At 49.1% G+C, this 19989-nt stretch overlaps 1 protein-coding gene across 1 annotated transcript; it reads right to left on the bottom strand.

Moving 5' to 3' along the window:
• Positions 1-6389: 6389 nt before the first annotated feature.
• On the bottom strand, positions 6390-19567 carry AQP8 (aquaporin 8). Its single transcript, XM_023192910.3, has 6 exons — positions 19457-19567; positions 19069-19316; positions 14977-15103; positions 12111-12325; positions 9743-9877; positions 6390-6907 (listed from the first exon to the last, which is right to left on the bottom strand). Exons 1-6 carry the CDS (start codon positions 19466-19468, stop codon positions 6859-6861), a joined length of 786 nt encoding a protein of 261 aa, XP_023048678.1. The 5' UTR covers positions 19469-19567; the 3' UTR covers positions 6390-6858.
• Between the last annotated feature and the right edge of the window lie 422 nt (positions 19568-19989).

Genomic DNA, 19989 nt, shown 5'->3' with positions numbered 1-19989 from the left:
CAGGCTAGGCGTGAGTATTGAAATAACACAAAACAGATAAGAGAAAAGCATACATGGGAGTTTCCACAAGAAATGAAGACCCAAAGAAGTAGCAAAACCTAACTGTATTATGGATTGAACAAAGAGTCAGTTGTGGAAAAGTACCTAAAATATGTGGGAGGACCAAAGGAAGGTAAGAATTATTTTAACAAGGTCTGTACAGATTTCCCTCGACCTTGTTTCCCCATCTTGTGATAAGAACGTTTCTTTCTTCCCAGGACAGGGAGGGCATCTTGCACTTGGGGGTTCATCTCCTGCTTTCAGGAAGTAAAAGAGGAGTGAGAGCACCGTGTGGCACCTGCTCTTTCTCAAGTGCCTGTAACTCAATCCTTATTCCCAAAAGGGCACAAATGGGGGTGGCATCTTCTGTCATCCTTCAGCGTTGCTTTTGATTGACAATTTTGGCATACAGGAAGTGTTCCAGTGGCTTCCACTTAGCCCTTCCTGCCATAACAACTCCAGCTGCATGGGTTGTAAAGGCAGGGTAGAGATTTTACCACTTGCTGAGGATCTATTTCCAACTATACTATCAGGAACTGTAGGAAGAACTATAGGATGGGTCCAGAGAGCCAGTTCACCTAAACACGAGGTCAATTCCAGACAAAGTATCTGTCACGTGGACTTGATAAACCTCTGCTCTATGCAGCGTGCTGCAGTGGAACCCAGAGACCTTGTCTGTAGAGTATCCATAACTAGATGAGTCCCCCTGTATTTTCCTTGAGTAAATGGCCACAGAACTTTTTGGCGAAAGCCAAGATAAAAGCTCGTTATCTTCACAGGCCATGTTCCATCAGGGTTCTTCCACAGGGTTACCTGACCTCCCATTCCTTCACAGAGACTTAAGTCTATGAACTCACTCAGGTCTGGGAATTGGAAGAGAGACTTTAAGTCTCTGAGGGGAAAAACAATCTCTTAAGGATTACAAATTTTCAATTCCTAAAAATCAGTTGAGGCAATTAGACGTTAAGGGAGGAGAATGAATGCTTTGTGTTCCAAGCACTAAAAGGAGCGTTGCTCATCATAACCCCCAAACTTTATGATGGGTCCAAGGACTTGGAGGGGGAACAGTGGCTTTGGGTTCCAAGACAGGTAAATGTCTAACTCACTCTGAGGTGGTCGGACTCTGGAGGCAAAATGGTGGTGGTGGTGGTGGTGTGTGTAGGGATCTAGGGGGACCAAGGGGAGAGGAAGGACCTGAAAGGCCATAAGCTCGCTCGGATACATATGCAGAGTCCATGGAGCATGCAAGTGTGCTTGGCATGGAAGTTGTGGAATTATCAGTAAAGGAGCCCTCTTTGAAGACACCAGTGTGACTTTGTTATAGCATACACCATACACCATTTCTGAGAACCTCTTCCAACAGCGGCACCATGTGGCAGTGGAGAGAACAGCAGCTGCAGGCACGAAGTAATTTCCCTACAACGTGCAAGGTGTTATGTTTCGTTTTGTTTTGTTTTGTTTTGTTGTCTGAGATGGAGTCTCACTCTGTCACCTAGGCTGGAGTGCGATGGCGCCATGTCGGCTCACTGCAACCTCCGCCTTCCAGGTTCAAGAGATTCTACTGCCTCAGCGTCCCAAGTAACTGGAATTACAGGCGTGGGCCACCTCTCCCGGCTAACTTTTGTATTTTTAGTAGAGAAGGGGTTTCACCATGTTGACCAGGCTAGTCTTGAACTCCTGACCTCAGGTGATCCACCCACCTCGGCCTCCCAAAGTGCTGCGATTACAGGCGTGAGCCACTGCAACTGGCCCATGCAAGTATTAGTAAATATCAGCACACTTCCCTTTTGGCTTGCTTAAACACCCGGGGTTCTTGGAAAATGTAATCCAGTAGGGATACTAGAATTCCTAACAACATGGCATGTGAGGACCTCAACACAATTCTGGCAAAAGGAAATCACTCTGTACTTGTACCCCAAGGGTCTGGAGAATTAAGTACACACCTGTTGCAGTAAAAAGGGCACTAGACTGTGTGTCCAAGATCCTGGATTCTAATTGAACTCTGCTGCTCAACAACTCTGTAATTACAGTCAAATTATTTAGCTTCTCTGGATTTTGAAATTTGGTGTTGGACAGGATGAATGGGTTCCAACCTTTTTCCCTTGGAGGCCCTAATGGTCCCTATATGAGAATACTTGACTGAGAAAATACATATATGCCAAGTCTGTAAGTTTCTTGCCAAGGCTGGTAATCACGCCTGTAATCCCAACACTTCGGGAGGCCAAGGTGGGAGGACGGCTTGAAGACAGGAGTTCAAGATCAGCCTGGGCAACACAGTGAGAACCCATCTCTACAAAAATAAGTTTTTAAATTAGCCACTATGGTGATATACACCTGTAGTCTCAGCTACTCAGGAGTCTGAGGCTTGAGGATTGCTTGAGCCCAGGAGGTCGAGGCTGCAGCAAGCTATGACTGCACCACTGCACTCCATCCTGGGTGACAGAACAAGATACTGTCTCTAAAAAAAAAAAAGAAGAAGAAATTTCTTGCCAAACCCCACCCCTTGTCATGATTCTGATACCTGCAAATTGCAAAACCTTTGATTAAATGATAAATATAAGAGCTAACAGACTGTGTACTTACTATGTACTGGGCATTGTGCTGATACTTTATAAACGTTAATTTTCATAAGCATTCTGAAGTAGTGGTTGCATTTTACAGATGAGAAAGCTGAGGCTAAAGAATTTCAATAGCTTCTTCAAGCACATACAGCAAAAAGGTGACAGTTCTGAAACTTAAACTTGGATCTTCCTCAGGATGTAAACTTACAGCCACCGTATTTTACTACTGTAATAGAGTTTCTAGCTCTAACACCCCAAAATTATGTGACCTCTTTGTTACTGAAAAAAAGGGAGCTGGGAGAGAGATGAACCTGATGATCTGCATGAGTTTTGGATTCCACTCTGTAGGGTCAGAATGAATTTGGAAGTCACTGGAATCAGCCTATGCCATTCTTCCAGTCAGTGAGTACTGAGTCCCTTCTGGCCAGGCACGGTGGTTCACGCCTGTAATCCCAGGACTTTGGGAGGCCGAGGTGGGCCAATCACTTGAGGTCAGGAGTTCAAGACCAGCCTGGCCAATTTGGTGAAAACCTGTCTCTACTAAAAATACAAAAATTAGCTGGGCATGGTGGCACACACCTGTAATCCCAGCTACGCAGGAGGCTAAGGCAGGAGAATCGCTTGAACCCAGGAGGCGGAGGTTGCAGTGAGCCGAGATCACACCGCTGCACTCCAGCATGCACGGTAGAGCAAGACTCCATTAAAAAAAAAAAAAAAAGAAAAAAAAGAACTGAGTCCCTTCTATTCAGCAAATGCCAAACAGATAATGTTCAGTTATTTCATACAAAGATGAATTTATATCCATCTTGCTCTTGAGAGCTTATATTCTAGAAATGGAAATGAAAGCCACAACCTAAAATCCAATTGCAAGTTTGAAATGAGAAGAGTTACAATGAATGTCTTTCCGTCCTCCTTTTTTTTTTTTTTCCTCCCCCAGACAAAGTCTTGCTCTGTCACCCAGGCTGGAGTGCAATCATAGCTCGCTGCAGCCTTGACCTCCGGAGCTCAAGCAATCCTCCCATTTCAGCCTCCTGACTAGCTGGGACTACAGGCACGCACCACCGTGGCTCTGTCTCCTTTTTAATGAGGAACTAATAGGCAAGTAGGAGACTAGGCAGAGGACATAATATTGTCCCTTATTCAGAAACAGAAAAGTATGATGACAAAGGTCATGGGCCCTGCAGCCAGATATACCTGACCTTCAGCAGTTGCCCCACCAATGCATTAACTGTGTAGCTTAGCATAACACCATCCTTTGGAACCTCCATTGGCTCCTCTGCACAATGAGAATAATGAGAGAATCTACCTGTATTCGTTTCCTGGAACTGCTCGAACAAACACCGCAAACTTCTTGACTTAAGATGACAGAAACTATTCTCTCTCTGTTCTGGAGGCCAGAAAGTCTGAAATTAGACTGTCAGCAGAACCAGGCTTCCCACAAAGGTTCTAGATGAGAACCTTTCTTCCCTGTCCCAGCTCCTGGTGGCTCTTGGTGCTGTCTTTTGGCAGTATAACCCTAACCTCTGCCTCCATCTTCACGTGGCCTTCTCCTTTGTGTCTCTGTGCCTCTTTTACTGTCTCTTACGAGGAAAGGGCACCCTAATCCAGTGGGATCTCGTCTTGACTCTTACTTTAATTGCATCTTCAAAGACCATATTTCCAAATAACGTCACGCTCTAAGACTGTAGACTGACACAGATTTTGGGAGGACACTATTCAACCCACTGTACTATCTCATAGGATTGTCATAGGGAGTAAATGACATAATACATGTAAAGCATTCAGCACAGTGCCTAACATGTAACAAACTCTCCATAAACGTTAGGTACATACATATAGGTATACATATATATGGATATATAACTTTTGTTGTTTACTAGATTTGTCTAAGATTTATTTCATTATTTCACCAAACAAAATAGTAACTTTTAACATTTTTTACTCTTCTTTTGTTTTATTTTGTGGCAGGGTATCACTCTGTTGCCCAGGCTGGAGTGCAGTGGCTCGGTCTTGGCTCACTGCAGCCTCTACACCCTGGTTTCAAGCAATTCTCCTCTCTCAGCCTACCAAGTAGCTGGGATTATAGGTGCCCGCCACCATGCCTGGCTAATTTTTATATTTTTATTTGAGACAGGATCTCACTCTGTTCCCCAGGCTGGAGTGCATTGGTGCTGTCATAGCTCACTGCAGCCCCAACCTCCCAGGTTCAAGTGACCCTCCCACCTCAGCCTCCCGAGTAGAGGAGACTACAAGCATGTGCCACCTGCCCAGCTAATTTTTTTATTTTTTGTAGTTACAGGGTTGTGCCATGTTGCCTGGATGGTCTTGAACTCCGGGCCTCAAGCAATCCTCCACCTCAGACTTTCAAAGTACTGGGATTACAGGCGTGAACCACCATGCCTGGCCCATTTTTAACTCTGTGCAGATGTCCTAATTTGCTTGTTTCTGATTGTATCATATTTTTTCCTCCCCTTTTCTATTCTGTCGAGTTGTCATCGTTATTCTGGTTTATTATCTCTTTTTCTCTGAGAATGGTTTGAATGTGTGGATATATTGTGAATCTATGTTCTCAGTGGGCAGTCTCTTATTGTAGTGGTGATTTTCTTCATTTTCACTCAAGACAGCATTTTGCTCATCTCATTGAAGGGGGTGAGTTTTCGCTTGTTGTTGAGAGTGGTTTCTCCCTGCTCTTCTTTCTGGTGTTATAATGATCATCTTCCATAAATGACCCATTGATTCTTAGGGAGAAGAAGACACACACTCTACTTCGAAGGGGTGACTTCCAGAGTGTGTCTTTCCGTCCTTTCTTATTTGTTCTACTCCTATCTTCCACCCAAGTGCCACTGGCTCTTCAGGCCTGTACTGTGTCACTTGTTCAGGATTCTATTAGGTTAGTGCAAAAGTAATTGCAGTTTTTGCCATTGAAAGTAATGGGAAAAACCGCAAATACTTTTGCACCAACTGGCTGGGCACGGTGGCTCACACCTGTAATCCCAGCACTTTGGGAGGCCGAGCTGGGTGGATCACTTGAGGTCAGGAGTTCAAGACCAACCTGACCAACATGGTGAAACCCTGTCTCTACTAAAAATACAAAAATCAGCCGGGCGTGGTGGCACACGCCTGTAATCCCAGCTACTTGGGAGGCTGAGGCAGGAGAAGCCCTTGAACCCAGGAGGCAGAGGTTGAAGTGAGCTGAGATCATGCCACTGCACTCCAGCCTGGGTGACAGAGCGAGACTCTGTCTCAAAAACAAAAAAAGAAAAGCAAAAAGAAAAAAAAAATCTTTTGCACCAACCTAATATTTCCTCAGGGAATTCTTGCAGCCCACTCCAAGCCCACACCCCGCCCCCCACCCACCTCCCCAGCTACAGTGAATGAATGGGCTGATTCATGTCCTGGACAGCACGGAGCACTCAACTAAGGACAGCCCTGAGTACTCAGCCAGACCCTGGACTCTGCCTGGAGCTTTTCAGCAGGGTCCTGAGGGCTGCGATCTGGAATGGACTCTGACTAGAGTCCAAATTGAACTCAATATGCACTCTGAGCTCCAGGCAGCGCTCCAGGATGGGCCTGTCCAAGTGGGGAGAGGCTCTAGGCTGGTCTGAACTCCAAATGCCTGCCATGGCCCAGGACTCTGAGCTGGGCTGTAGGATCAGCCGCTCTGGACAGCCAAGGCCTAACCCCAGGCTTTTTTTTTTTTTTTTTTTTTTTTTTTTTTTTTTTTTTTTTTTGCTTGCTTTCTCCTCAGCAGTGCCCATTTCTCAAATGAAAGGCAAGCCAGTAAGCACATGGAAGGAAATACTGGACTATTTATTGCAAAGTGAGAATTGTCAGCTTGAGAAGCAAGGAAGTGGCCGGGCCCCCGGAAGGCCCTTCAACAACAAAACAATCGAGAAACAAGAGAAGGAGAAAGAAACGGAGTGCGGGAATGAGCTGATGTGCAGAAACAGCCTCCTCGTCCAACTCGGGGACCCTCCTCTCAAGAAACACCCTCGTGTTGTGGTGTTTGCACTACTCTCTGGGCAGCGTGGGCAGCGTGTTCCCCAGGCTGGGGTCTCTGATGAACACAAAGGAATTCCAGGAACCTAGAGCCTCCTCAGCAGTCAGCCTATCTGAGAAACCAGGCCCAAGCAGTGAAAGCAGGGGGTGGCTCCTCCGGGCCTCTGCCTTGGCAGGAAATGCAGGAACTCTCTGGTCCTCAGTCTTGGACAGGTGAGCTGAGGACACCTGGAGCAGCAGAAATCCCACGAGCTTGGCTTCACCGAGCCTTCAGGATGAGGCAGGTCTTCCCATCTCCGATGAAGCACCTGCAAGAAAGATGACCTAGTAAGGTCTCAGCCCCGGAGGAGAGACCCAGCCCTGGCTCGGAAATCTCCAGAGAGATGACTTCCTGAGCCTCCCCAGCCTGAATAGCCAGATTCCCTTGGGGAGAGGGAGACACTGTTTCCTGCTTGGTTTCTTTTTTTTTTTCTTTTTTTTTTTTTTTAATTGAGACAGAGTCTCACTCACCCAGGCTGGACTACAGTAGCGTGATCTCAGCTCACTGCAGCTTCTACCTCCCGGGTTCAAGCAATTCTCATACCTCAGCCTCCCGAGTAGCTGGGACTACAGACAAACACCACTATACCTGACTGATTTTTGTATTTTTAATAGAGATAGGGTTTTACCATGTTGACCAGGCTGGTCTCCAACTCCTGGCTTCAAGTGATCCACCCACCTTGGCCTCCCAAAGTGCTGGGAGTACAGGCGTGAGCCACACGCCTGGGTCCTGCTTAGTTTCTAACCCTTTTCCTGAAGATGCCCATTGCTGCCACTCTGAAAGCCCAGGAAAAAATGAATAGTGATGGCCAGGCACAGTGGCTCACACCTGTAACCCAGCGCTTTGGGAGGCAGATCACCTGAGGTCAGGAGTTGGAGACCAGCCTGGCCAACATGGTGAAGCCCCATCTCTACCAAAAAAAAAAATTACAAAAACTGGCTGGGCACGGTGGCTCATGCCTATAATCCTAGCACTTTGGGAGGCCCAGGAGGGTGGATCACATGAGGTCAGGAGTTTGAGACCAGCCTGGTCAACACAGTGAAACCCTATCTCTACTAAAAATGTAAAAATTAGCTGGGCATGGTAGCGGTGCCTGTAGTCCCAGCTGCTTGGCAGGCTGAGGCAGGAGAATCTCTTGAACCCAGTGGGCGGAGGTTGCAATGAGCCAAAATCACACCACTGCACTCCAGCCTGGGCAACAGAGCAAGACTCCATCTCAAAAACTGAAAACAAAAATACTGTAGCTGAGCGTGGCGGTATGCACCTGTAGTCGTAGCTACTCAGGAGGCTGAGGCAGGAGAATAGCTTGAACCTGGGAGGCAGAGGCTGCAGTGAGTTGAGATCGTGCCACTGCACTCCAGCCTGGGCGACGGAGCGAGACTTTGTCTCAAGAAAATAGTGACGCTTTTCACTGAACTACAGGCTGGGTCCCGCAGACCCCAGGACCACTGGTGGGCAGGGGAGCAAGTCGTCCAGATCGGCCTGTTCCAGGGCCTGTCCTCTCCCAGACGTGCAAGGTAGGCCCAACTTGTGTTTACTAAATCCAGACACTGATCCTTGCACTCCTGGAGTCCAGAGTCCAGGAGGAATGGGCCATAAGAAGAGAGCCCATGGAGAAGAGGCCAAGCAGGATGCACGGGGACTCTAGTCTTTTCCATCTGGACTCACTTATCCTTCTGGCAATATCAACCTTCTTATCTACTGCAGCACGCCGGGAAGCACCGCTCACATTGTATTTCATGTGAATGGCGTCTTCCAACATGCATACCCTTGGGGGTGCCATTTATATGATTTTCCCATGTAGATGGGGTCCCCTGGAGTTGTACAATACCCCCACGGGGAACTACTCCTCCCCTACTCTCGGTCCTATTGGCGGTGTTCAGGTAAGGCTGACCTCACCCCCACTTCAGGCTTAGGTTCTTGCTCCAGACATTGCCAATAGGACTGCCTGATCGGCTGGGCTTGGTGGCTCACACCTGTAACCCCAGCACGCTGGGAGACTGAGGCGGGCGGATTGCTTGAAGTCAGGAGTTCGAGAACAGCCTGGCAAACATGGTGAAACCCCATCTCTACAAAAATACAAAAATTAGCCAGGCATGGTGGCATGCACCTGTAACCCCAGCTACTCAGAAGGCCAAGGCAGGAGAATTGCTTGAATCCAGGAGGCAGAGGTTGCAGTGAGCTGAGATTTTGCCACTGCACTCCAGCCTGGGTGACAGAGAGAGACTCCATCTCAAAAAAAAAAAAAAAAAAAAAAAAAAGAAAGTGCCTGACCCCCGTAGCTCAGTGATTGATTCTGAAGTGGGCAAATCACCCACGCACGGTGGGCCAGTTCAAACCAGTGAATACCAGACCCTGGCTTTTTGCTAGATCTTGTTGTTCTATTTCCTCTAGAGTTGTTAAGCTGCTGAGATACAAGCCTCGAGTGGCTGGTAAGCATCTTCGCCTCCATTGGAGAGTCTATCTAAGCATGAAGCCCACCGGGGGAAAACAGAGCCTATGAGAAAGACCAAGGCAGGGCACAGTGGCTCATACCTGTAATCCCAGCACTTTGGGTGGCCTAGGCAGGAGGATCATTTGAGGTCGGGAATTTGAAACCAGCCTGACCAATATGGTGAAACCCCATCTCTACTAAAAATACTGAAAAAATAGCCTGGTGTGGTGGCAGGTGCCTGTAATCCCAGTTACTTGGGAGGCTGAAGCAGGATAATTGCTTGAATCCGGGAGGCAGAGGTTGCACTGAGCTGAGATCACACCACTGCTCTCTAGTCTGGGCAACAGAGGGAGACTCTGTCAAAAAAAAAAGGGAGAAAGACCAAGTCCTAAAGACGTTGTCTGAGCACCACCTGAAACCACTGCTCCCTGTGGAGTTTCTGATGATGTGAGCCAATGAATTCCTCTTTGTGGCAAACGCTGTTTTGAAATAGATCTCTGTCACTTGCAACCAAAGCTCCTAGATGGAGCCATTTTCTTTGCCTCTAAAGAGACTCCCTCTTTTCTCTTCCAAACCCAAGTGAGAGCCTAGCCCTCTAGCCCTGGACTCTCTGGGAGATGTTGCCAAGTGCCCATTCCACGGGCCAGTGACCCTGTGTCACACTCCTACCTAATGAGCAGTCCAACAAGCAGGCCAGCCAGGAGTGGGCCCAGCCAGTAGATCCAGTGGAAGTCCCAGTGGTTGGCCACCACCGCAGGTCCAAAAGCACGGGCCGGATTCATGCAGCCTCCAGACACAGCGCCCCTGCAAACACCCAGGCACCCCGGTCACCAGGATCCCAGCCAGGCCCCACCTCACCTCACACTCACATCCCCAACTAGGCCTAGTCACACACCACCCAGAAACCCTCTCTAAACTCCCACATCTTGAGCTCCTGGGTAGATCCTAAAGAAGGTAGAGAGGCTATCAGCACTAGGAAGCAGAAGGTGTGACTCCCCACAAACTTCTCTAGAATGCCCAGCAAAAATGCCTGCTCAGCGACGGCAGGAAGAGAAGCTGGATCTACATCTGTTCCAGAGTCTACAGAGCAAAGTCCATCAGTTTCAGTCCTTTTGGAGTCAAGCTGACCTAGATTCAAAACCCAGCCCACACATTATAAAATAATGAAAAGTGTATCATTGGATTGTTTGTGACCCAAAGAATAAATGCTTGAAGGGATGAATACCCCGTTTACTTTTGACGTGATCATTACACATTGCTTACCTGTATCAAAACACCTCATGTAACCTCAGCCAGGCACGGTGGCTCATGCCTGTAATCCCAGCAGTTTAGGAGGCCGAGGCAGGCAGACCACTTGAGGTCAGGAGTTCAAGACCAGCCTGGCCAACATGGTGAAACCCCGTTCCTACTAAAAATACAAAAATCAGCCAGGTGTGGTGGCACGTGCCTGTAATCCCAGCTACTGGGGAGGTTGAGGCAGGAGAATCGCTTGAACTTGGCGGTTGAAAGTTGCAGTGAGCCATGATCATGCCACTGCACTCCAGCCTGGGTGACAGAGCAAGAATCTGTCTCAAAAACTAAAACTAAAACTAAAATAAAATAATAAACAGTATAAGTGGATTGTTTGTAACACAAAGAATAAATGTTTGAGGGGATGAATACCCCATTTACCCTGACATGGTAATTATGCATTGCATGCCTATATCAAAGCGTCTCATGTAACCCAGAAATATATACACCTACTAGGTTCACCCACAAAAATTTAAAAATATATATATATAAAGAAAGAAAAACCCCAGCCCAGATAGTTCTAGTTGCGGGGAGCTCCATGAACCTCTCTGTATTCAAGTGAGGTGAAAGTGACTATCCCATAGGTTGTCATCAGGAGTGAATGAGAAGATGCAAATGGAGCCCACACCTTGAATATAATTAACGTACAAAAAGCATTAACTAATCTAACTGATCCAGATGAGGCCCTTGTTGCACCACAAGCTTAAGGCCCAGAATCTCCTACAGGGAGACTCTTCCCCAGGTGGGAAGAGTCTCTCTCGTTCTGGGGCTCTGTCTTTACCCCATTCTCTCAAGCTGGGGGCCTGTAGACCTCTTCCCCACCCTGTGTCCAGCTTCGAAGTCAAAAGACTTGTAAGTGAATCAAAGGCCACTAGGGGGCAGCAAAGCATGGCCACAACTTTACACATTCCCCAGCCTGCCCCAGGCTCCACCTCCCAAAGCTGAGGGAGAGCTGACCCAGGAGAAAGGTTAGACTTGATTCTGTGTCCAAAAGAAAGGAAAGAGTCAGACATTAGGGAGAGGCTCCCTGGGCCGGGCAATGTGGCTCATGCCTGTAATCCCAGTACTTTGAGAGGCCAATGCAGGAGGATGGCTTGAAGCCAGAAGTTCAAGACTAGCCTGGGCAACATAGTGTGGCCCCCATCGCTAAATAAAATAAATAAGAAAAATAAAAAGGGCTCACTCATCCTCTTGTCCCAAATCTATCACTTAATTTGCCACTGCCCACTGACCTTAAATAAGTCACTCTGTCATCTCTGAGCCTCAGTTTCCTTATCTATAAAACCGGAGACATCATCCCCAATCTTGTTGCCTTAATCCCTTCCAAAACCTGCTGGGAAACTCAAAATAAAGGAGACAACAGCTACAGATGCTTTTTGTAATCCTGAGGCTAAAACCTGGCTGCCCAGTGACCAAATGAACACAGTTCATAGAAATGTTGTATTTACGCTACGAAAATTGGAAAACATCACGTACAAATTTAAATTTCTGACTTCCTTTGAATGAAATCATCACCCCAAACCCATGTTCCCAGCAATAATTGACAAGAGCTGAATTGACTGGTGTGCCTCCAACACCGCAGTCCCCACCACTCCCTGTTGTCTGCCTGATGCCAGCCCACCTCCCCATTTGCAGCACCTTCCTGGCCCCTAATAGCAACTGAATCTGTGGCCCTCAGGCCTGAGCTCCTCCAGAGCTGAACAGTGCAGATCTGGGCATGGTCGCCCCACTGCCAAGGGACACTCACCCGGCCAGGATATCCACGGTGACAGCAAAGCCGATGGAGAATGGGGCCAGGGGACCCTTTGTCTTCTCATTGATGGCACCCATGCATACGGCCAGGGCCAGCAGCGTCGTCAGGATGATCTCTGCCACCAACGCCCCTGCCACCTGCCCCTGCTCCTGGACGGTCACAAAGGCTGCCCCAGATGCATTCCAGAACCTCTCCTCGGTACTCACCGCCTGCACAGAGAAGCTGCTTAGCCTCTCAGTGGGGTAGAGAGACAGCTGGAAACTGAGGGGAGAGGGCCTAAAACATGCTTGCCCACCGTAAGGGCCAGTGAAGGGTTATGTCCAATTTCAGTGACATAGACCTGAATCCACATCTCAGCTGTGCCAGATTTTACTCTGTGACCCTGTGTGAGCTACTGAACCTCTCTGAGCCTCACTTTGTTCAGCTGAAAAATAGGAATGGAGCTAGGCGTGGTGGCTCACGCCAGCAACCCCAGCACTTTGGGAGGCCGAGGTGGGTGAATCACTTCAGCCCAGGAGTTCGAGACCAGCCTTGCCAACATGGTGAAACCCCATCTCCACTAAAAATACAAAAATTAGCGGGGTGAGGTGGCGGTTACCTGTAATCCCAGCTGCTCAGGAGGCTGAGGCACGAGAATCACTTGAACTCTGGAAGCGGAGGTTGCAGTGAGCTGAGATCACACACACCACTGCACCCCAACCTGAACAACAGAGCAAGACTCCATCTCAAAAAAAAAAAAAGAAAGAAAGAAAGAAAAAAGAAAAATGAGGATAACCTAGTCATGGCTCCAGGTTACAGGCCTAAGGCTTCTATAACTTAGATGATCCTCTTTGAGAAAAAGAACATAAACTATCTTTTTTTTCTTTCTTTGAGACAGAGTCTAGTTCCATCACCCAGGCTGGAGTGCAGTGACCCGATCATAGCTCACTACAGCCTCGCTCTCCTGGGCTCCAGTGATCCTCCTACCTCAGCCTCTCATGTAGCTGGGACCACAGGTGCATACCAACCTTGCCCACCTAATTTTTTTTATTATTATTTTTTGTAAATATGGAGGGTCTCACCTGTTGCCCAGGCTGGTCTGGAACTCCTAGGCTCAAGTGATCCTCCTGCCTCCGCCTCCCAAAATGCTGGGATTACAGGCATCAGCCGCCATGTGCGGCTCAAAATAGCTTACTCTTACAAACTTTACAAACACATATGATCAGGTGAACTCATTGCTAGGCCCCTATAGAATCGTGGAAGGGGCGTATGCAGGAGAGCCCTGAAGCCTGAGCTCAATTACTTCTACGGGCAGTCAGCCTCAGGGCTATCGCAGCCCCAAAGGGGAAAGACAGCGCAGTGTGCAAGCTTCTGGACTCTGGACCCAGTCGGGGCTGCGCTGCTTACAAGCACGTCTGAACTTGAGCAAGTTGCCTGCTTCTCTGCCCCTCTGTTTTCTCATCTATAAAATAGGGATGATACTGGCAGCTCCCGGCTCACAGACAAGGCTGCTGGTGTGCCTGGCACAAGGTAAGCGCTGTCTATGAACTGACTGTGGTTTCTCGTAAAGTTGCTGGGAGATGAAATAACAGAATATGTGTAAAACATTTAGCAGGGAGAATGTGCTCAGGGAAACGTGCTGTCCCACAAGTGGCAGAGCCGTGTTTGGCAGGTTTTAAGTGGCAGGGCTTGAGCTAGGTCTGGGCACTGCTTTTCCTAAAGAAGCAGAGCAGGAAGGTCCCGGGCATGTTCCATAGATAGGGGAACAGACTGTGGCTCTCAAATGGGAGCACGGAGAGACCAGGGCAGGGGATGACAGGAAAGTGAGGCTTGAGAACAAAGTCTGCGGTGGGTCAGCCCTTACAGCTTCAGACCCTATCGCAGCCAAGCTAACAGAGCTCCCCATCCACCACCCCCCACACACCCGCCAAGCAAGGCCCACATCTTGACGGGCTTCAAGGGTCCCTGGCTGAACTGAGACTTAAGGGCAAAAGCAAAGAAAGAGAGAGAAGAAAAAAAGAAAAAGAGGGATGGAGGGAGAAAGTCTATCCATGGATTTATGCGTAAAGCTATGAAAACTCTGTGGCTGGCCAGGCTCGGTCACTCATGCCTATAATCCCAGCACTTTGGGAGTCCAAGGCAGGAAGATCACTTGAGACCAAGAGTTGGAGACCAATGTGGTCAACATAGTGAGAGCCCACCTCTACAAAAAAAATTTTTTTAATCAGTTGGGTGTGGTGACACACACCTGTAGTCCCAGCTACTTAAGAGGCTGAGGCAGGAGGATCACTTGAGCCCAGGAGGCCCAGCCTGCAGTGAGCTATGATTGCACCACCATACTCCAGCCTGGACAAGAGAGTGAGACCCCATCTCTAAAATAAAAAAGAGAGGCCGGGCCCAGTGGCTCACACTTGTAATCCCAGCACTTTGGGAGGCCGAGGCAGGCAAATCACTTGAGCTCAGGAGTTCAAGACCAGCCTGGCCAACATGGTGAAACTCCGTCTCTACTAAAAATACAAAAATTAGCCAGGCGTGGTGGCATGCGCCTGTAATCCCAGTTACTCAGGAGGCTGAGGCAGGAGAATTGCTTGAGCCCAGGAGGTAGAGGTTGCAGTGAGCCGAGATCACACCCCTGCACTCCAGGCTGGGTGACAGAGCGAGACTCCATCAAAAAAAAAAAGCAAATAAATAAAAATAAAGTAAAATGCAATAAGAAAGAAAGAGAGAAGAAAAACATCCACCAATTCCACTGGCAGAAATAAGCAAAAGATTGGACATTTCCCCAACTCCTCACTGTCCCCCCAACACACACACACATCATGCACCTCCAGCAGCCCCATCAGAGAGGAAGCCACTAGCCCAGCCCCTGAGGTTCACCCACCTTGGCCAAGGCAGCCCCGAGCAGCCCCCCGAGGAGCTGTGAGACCCAGTACGGGAGAAGCATCACCACGTTGAGGCCTCCGATCAGCGTGGCTGCCAGGGACACCGCAGGGTTGAAGTGTCCACCACTGTAACCCACAAGAGAGGAGGGAGTCATGAGCCCAGGGCTGACCACATGGCTGGCACTCGAGACAGCATGTCCCAGCCAACCCACCAGGCTGGTTTCACAGGGTGAGAGTCAGTCCAGGGCCCAGCTCAAATACAAAGAGACGCCAAATTGCTTCCAATTTTCCTGAGATGCTAGGCAGAGGGTAGGAGATAAAGGGCAGCCTCTACGTCCTAAGTCCAGCCCCCAGGATGGCCCTGGAGGAAGCGCGTGTAGGGAGACCATCCCTTAACTCCTCCCTGACTCCCTCCGAGCCTCCCTCCAGCCCTTCAGAGATGTGGCCACAGGTCAGATTGAGACACCAAGGCTCCAAGTTAGTAGCCCATGAGCCGTATCCAGGCCTCCCCTTATGATTTGTTTGATTTTATGAGACGGAGTCTTGCTCTGTTGCCCAGGCTGGAGTGCAGTGGTATGATCTTGGCTCACTGCAGTCTCCACCTTTTGAGTTCAAGCAATGCTCCTGACTCAGCCTCCCAAGTGGCTGGGACGACAGGCGTATGCCACCATTCCCAGCTGATTTTTGTATTTTTAGTAGAGACGATGTCTCACCATATTGGTCAGGCTGGTCTCGAACTCCTGACCTCAAGCAATCTACCCACATCGGCCTCCCAAAGTGCTGGGGTTGCAGCATGAGCTACTGTGCCCGGCCCAGGTCTCCCCTTATGAGTAGCTAGGCCCTGAATAAGACCTCCTGATTGGTTGAACTGCTCAGCCAATGAAAACCCTACTTGTGGTCTGAAAGTGTGATGGGTGTAAAATGCAGATTTGGAGTTCGGGCTGGAAATGGCATGGAGAATCATGGGGTGGAATTGGAGGTTCATGACCAGGTTAGGGACTGGGATTGGGAATTTGGGGTGTGGAAGGGAATTAGACAAGTCAGAAGCTGAGGTTGAAGGGCAGGTTGCAGTTGATCAGCCACTCCCTGGCCCATGGGTAAAGAGCCTTCCTGTTCACCAAGATGTTCAACCAGCCCAGGCCCCAGAGCCAGGGTGGCTGCACTCACCAGTGTCCCATCCAGTCCCACTCTAATGGAAGAATATTGTCACAGTTTGGCCTCCTGAATCCATCTGGTTTCCAGGAATGGATACTCCCCAATGAGAGAGAAAGGGACCCCAACACTCTCCATGTCACGCAAGAACCAAAGTGCCCCCCAAATGTTAAGAGCCCACCAATGAGCTTACCCATCCTCCAATGGACATAGGACATTCAGCTGAGACTGGACAGAGGACCTCAGCTCTACACAAAAGGACTTTGTCCAACACCCTGATACCTCGAGACCAGCTGCCCCAACTTGTCTGACTCAGCTCTGGGCCCAGACCCTCATGCATGGTTTGATTTGATTTTTTTTTTTTCTTTTTTTTTTTTTTTTTGAGATGGGATCTCACTTTGTCACCCAGGCTGGAGTGCAATGGTGCAATCTTGGCTCACTGCAACCTCTGCCTCCTGGGTTCAAGTGATCCTCCTGCTTCAGTCTCCCAAGTAGCTGGAATTACAGGGTCGTGCCACCACGGGGTTTTGCCATGTTGGCCAGGCTGCTCTTGAACTCCTGACCTCAGGTGATTCACCTTCCTCGGCCTCCCAAAGTGCTGGGATTACAGGTGTGAGCCACCGTGCCCAGCCTCCATGCATGGTTTGAAAACACCAGCCAGTGCTCAGACTCCACAGGTTGGGAAGAGGGGCAGCCAGGCCTACTTGGCCTCAAGTAGTTTAGCCTGGGCTCTGCTGAGATACACAGATGGAGTCAGGGTGAGGCGGCTTCCCATGGGAGCCCCAGAGGGGAGAGAAACTGTCATTCAGAGCATGGCTCTACCAGGAGAGCCAGGTGACGAGAACCACACATTTCCTGGTTTACACTCATTAGCAATAAAACAATCAAGACACATTCATTCCTTCATTCATTGTTCACTCAGCAAATATTTCTCTAACACTATGTGCCAGGTGCTGTGGTGCTTATAACTTACATACATAACTTATCCTGGATCCAGTGAACAACCTCAAAGTCGGTGTCTGGCACGCAGTAGGTGCTGAATAAATATTTGTCAAAAAAGCCAAAGAGAGAGGCAGTATTTGCAGTGCCAAAGAGATGAACTTTCCAGCCAGCTGGCCTGGGTTCAAAGCCCAACTCTGCCACTGAAGAGCTGTGTGGCATTGGCCAAGTTACATAACCTCTCTGTGCCTCAATGATCTCTGCCTGAGAAAGCTATTGCAAAGATATAAAGAATTAATACGTGTACAGCTCATAGTACTATCTATGGAGTTAGCATTCAATAAACATCAGCTATTATTATTACTCACATTTATACCACTGCACACAAAGGCTTCAGCAACTTGCTGTGGTCACCCAGCTAAGAAGTGATAAAGGTTGCCTTCAATCTCAGATCCGTCCAAAGGGAATATCATATACTTTTTCTTTCACTCACAGCCTCCCTTGGACGTCTAAAGAGAGGTGGCTTTGTTTGTTTGTTTATTTGATTGTTTGTTTGTTTTTGGAGATGGAGTCTCACTCTGTTGCCCAGGCTGGAGTGCAGTAGCACAATCTTGGCTCAATGCAACCTTCCCCTCCTGGTTCAAGCAATTATTCTGCCTCAGCCTCCCAAGTAGCTGGGACTCCAGGTACCTGCCACTATGCCCAGCTAATTTTTGTATCTTTAGTAGAGACAGGGTTTCACCCTGTTGGCCAGGCTGCTTTCCAACTCCTGACCTCAGGTGATCCACACGCCTCAGCCTCCTGAAGTGCTGGGATTACAGGCGTGAGCCACTGCACCCAGTCTAAAGAGATGTTAAATCTCTTTTCCATTCTGGTTTTCTCAGAAACAGTATTTCTGTTTCCTCGTTCATATCTATGTTTTGAGTGAGATTTAATACACACCAACCATGTCCCAGATCACCCTGCCAGGCACCCCATTCAAGATCTTCGTCGTGATGGCTGGCTCTCCTGGGAGCCAGCAGCCATGTCCACAGACCTTCCCGTTGATCCTCTACCCAGATGAGAGCGAAGCCAGAGAAGCCTGTCCCTTTCCCCGCCCCTCCTTCTTGATCACCTCTTGATAAGCCAGGACCACCGCAAATCCCTGCATACCCAGGTGGGAAAACCTGGCTCACGTCTTCTATGCATTTCTGCTTTCCCTAAAACCCCCTTCTAGTGGTAACAGTAACACAGCAAGCAATGCCCATTGTGTGTGTGGTGTGTGCCAGGCGCTCTACTTCATTTAATCCTCACGCCTCCCCCACGAGGCACTTGGATTTGAGCGCTGGAGCTGGACAGCTTGTTCTTGACTCCCGGCTCTGCCACTTTCTGGCCCTCTAATCTTGGACAGATTACACAGCCTTTCTCTTTTGCAGCCATAAAATGGGGTTAATAACAAGACCTACCCCACAAGGCTTTTGTGAGGATTAAATAACTAATATCTACAAAGTAATGAGACTAGTGCCTGGTACATGGTTAGCAATATAGATGTGTTGGCTTGAAAAAAAACCATTTAAAAGTATGCTACTATTCCCATTTTAGAGGTGGGGAACTTTGGGTTTAGAGAGTGACTTGCCAGCCAGGCATGGTGGCTCACGCCTGTAATCCCAAAACTTTGGGAAGCCAAGGCAGGAGGATCGCTTGAGACCAGGAGTTTAAGACTAGCCTGGGCAACATAGTGAGACCCCGTCTCTACAACAAAATTTAAAACTTAGTTGGGTGCTGTGGCGCATGCCTGTGATCCAGCTACTCAAAAAGAGAATGACTTGCCCAAAGTCACAAGCTCACAGGCTGCGGGGTCTGGCGTTGACCCCAGACAGTCTGACTCCCAACCCCATAGTTATCCAGAGCGCTCCTTGAAATCCCCAATATATGCACCCAGGGGTCCTTGACAATGGCTTTGCTTTCCACCCCCAGTGCCCCAAGTCAGCACCAGGCTGACTCCTCAGAGCTGGTCTCACCTGATATTCCCCAGCGTGGCAATCACGAGCCCCAAAGCCAACCCGTGGGCCAGGGCCGGCTGCAGCAGTCCAGTGTCCGTCCCATTCTCAATGACCGACAGGCACCCGATGAAGATGAAGAGAGCAGAGCCCAGCAGTTCGACCAGGCACGGCTGCACAAACCGTTCGTACCAGGACACTCGCCACCTGCCACCTGCACTCGACTCCCTGGCCTTGCCATTGCCAAATTCAGGCTCACACATGGCTATCTGCCGTAGGGAAAAAGGGACAGAGGACACGGGTGGGAGGCAAGTCCAGATACAGAAGGTCCCGACCCCCAACCTTGAATTAATTCACAGCCCCCCTTGCTCTGCCAGCCTGGAGAGGAAGATGCTGGCAGAGGGCTCACCTCTCCAGACATCAGGATCAGATGGCATAAACATCAGGCTGTTGCCTGAGCTGCTGGGAAACCTGCACCTGCTGTCCAGGACGCTGTTATCTCCTAGGGACAGGACCTGCTGGTCACACTATAGGCTCTGCCCCTTTTAAAGGGCTGCAGAGGCTCAATGCAAGTGCAGAGAAAGCAATAAACCTCAGGTAGGAGGTGGCTCTGAGGCCCAGAAGAGGAAATTTTTTTAAATCTCAACAGGGCAGGATGAGGGAGTCAGGGATTGCTGAACTTTCCACCAATGAGGGAAAAACACACCAGCTTGGCTGTGTCATCTGAGAGCACACTCCAGGCTGTAGAAGGTGGGAGATGGGTCCAGCACCCCAGCTCCCCATGGTCCAAAGCAGGACAGCCCATGTAAGTGGGCCCCACCGGGTTGGAGCCTCTCATGTTAAGAAACAGCAAACTCAACCAGGTGCAGTGGCTCATGCCTGGAATCCCAGCAGTGTGGGAGGCCGAGGTGGGTGGATCACTTGAGGTCAGGAGTTCGAGAC

This window comes from Piliocolobus tephrosceles, chromosome 17 (assembly GCF_002776525.5).
Source record: "Piliocolobus tephrosceles isolate RC106 chromosome 17, ASM277652v3, whole genome shotgun sequence".
Classification (NCBI taxonomy): Eukaryota; Metazoa; Chordata; class Mammalia; order Primates; family Cercopithecidae; genus Piliocolobus; species Piliocolobus tephrosceles.
The sequence above is the reverse complement of the archived record's forward strand: the minus strand, read 5'-3'. Positions and strand labels throughout refer to the sequence as shown.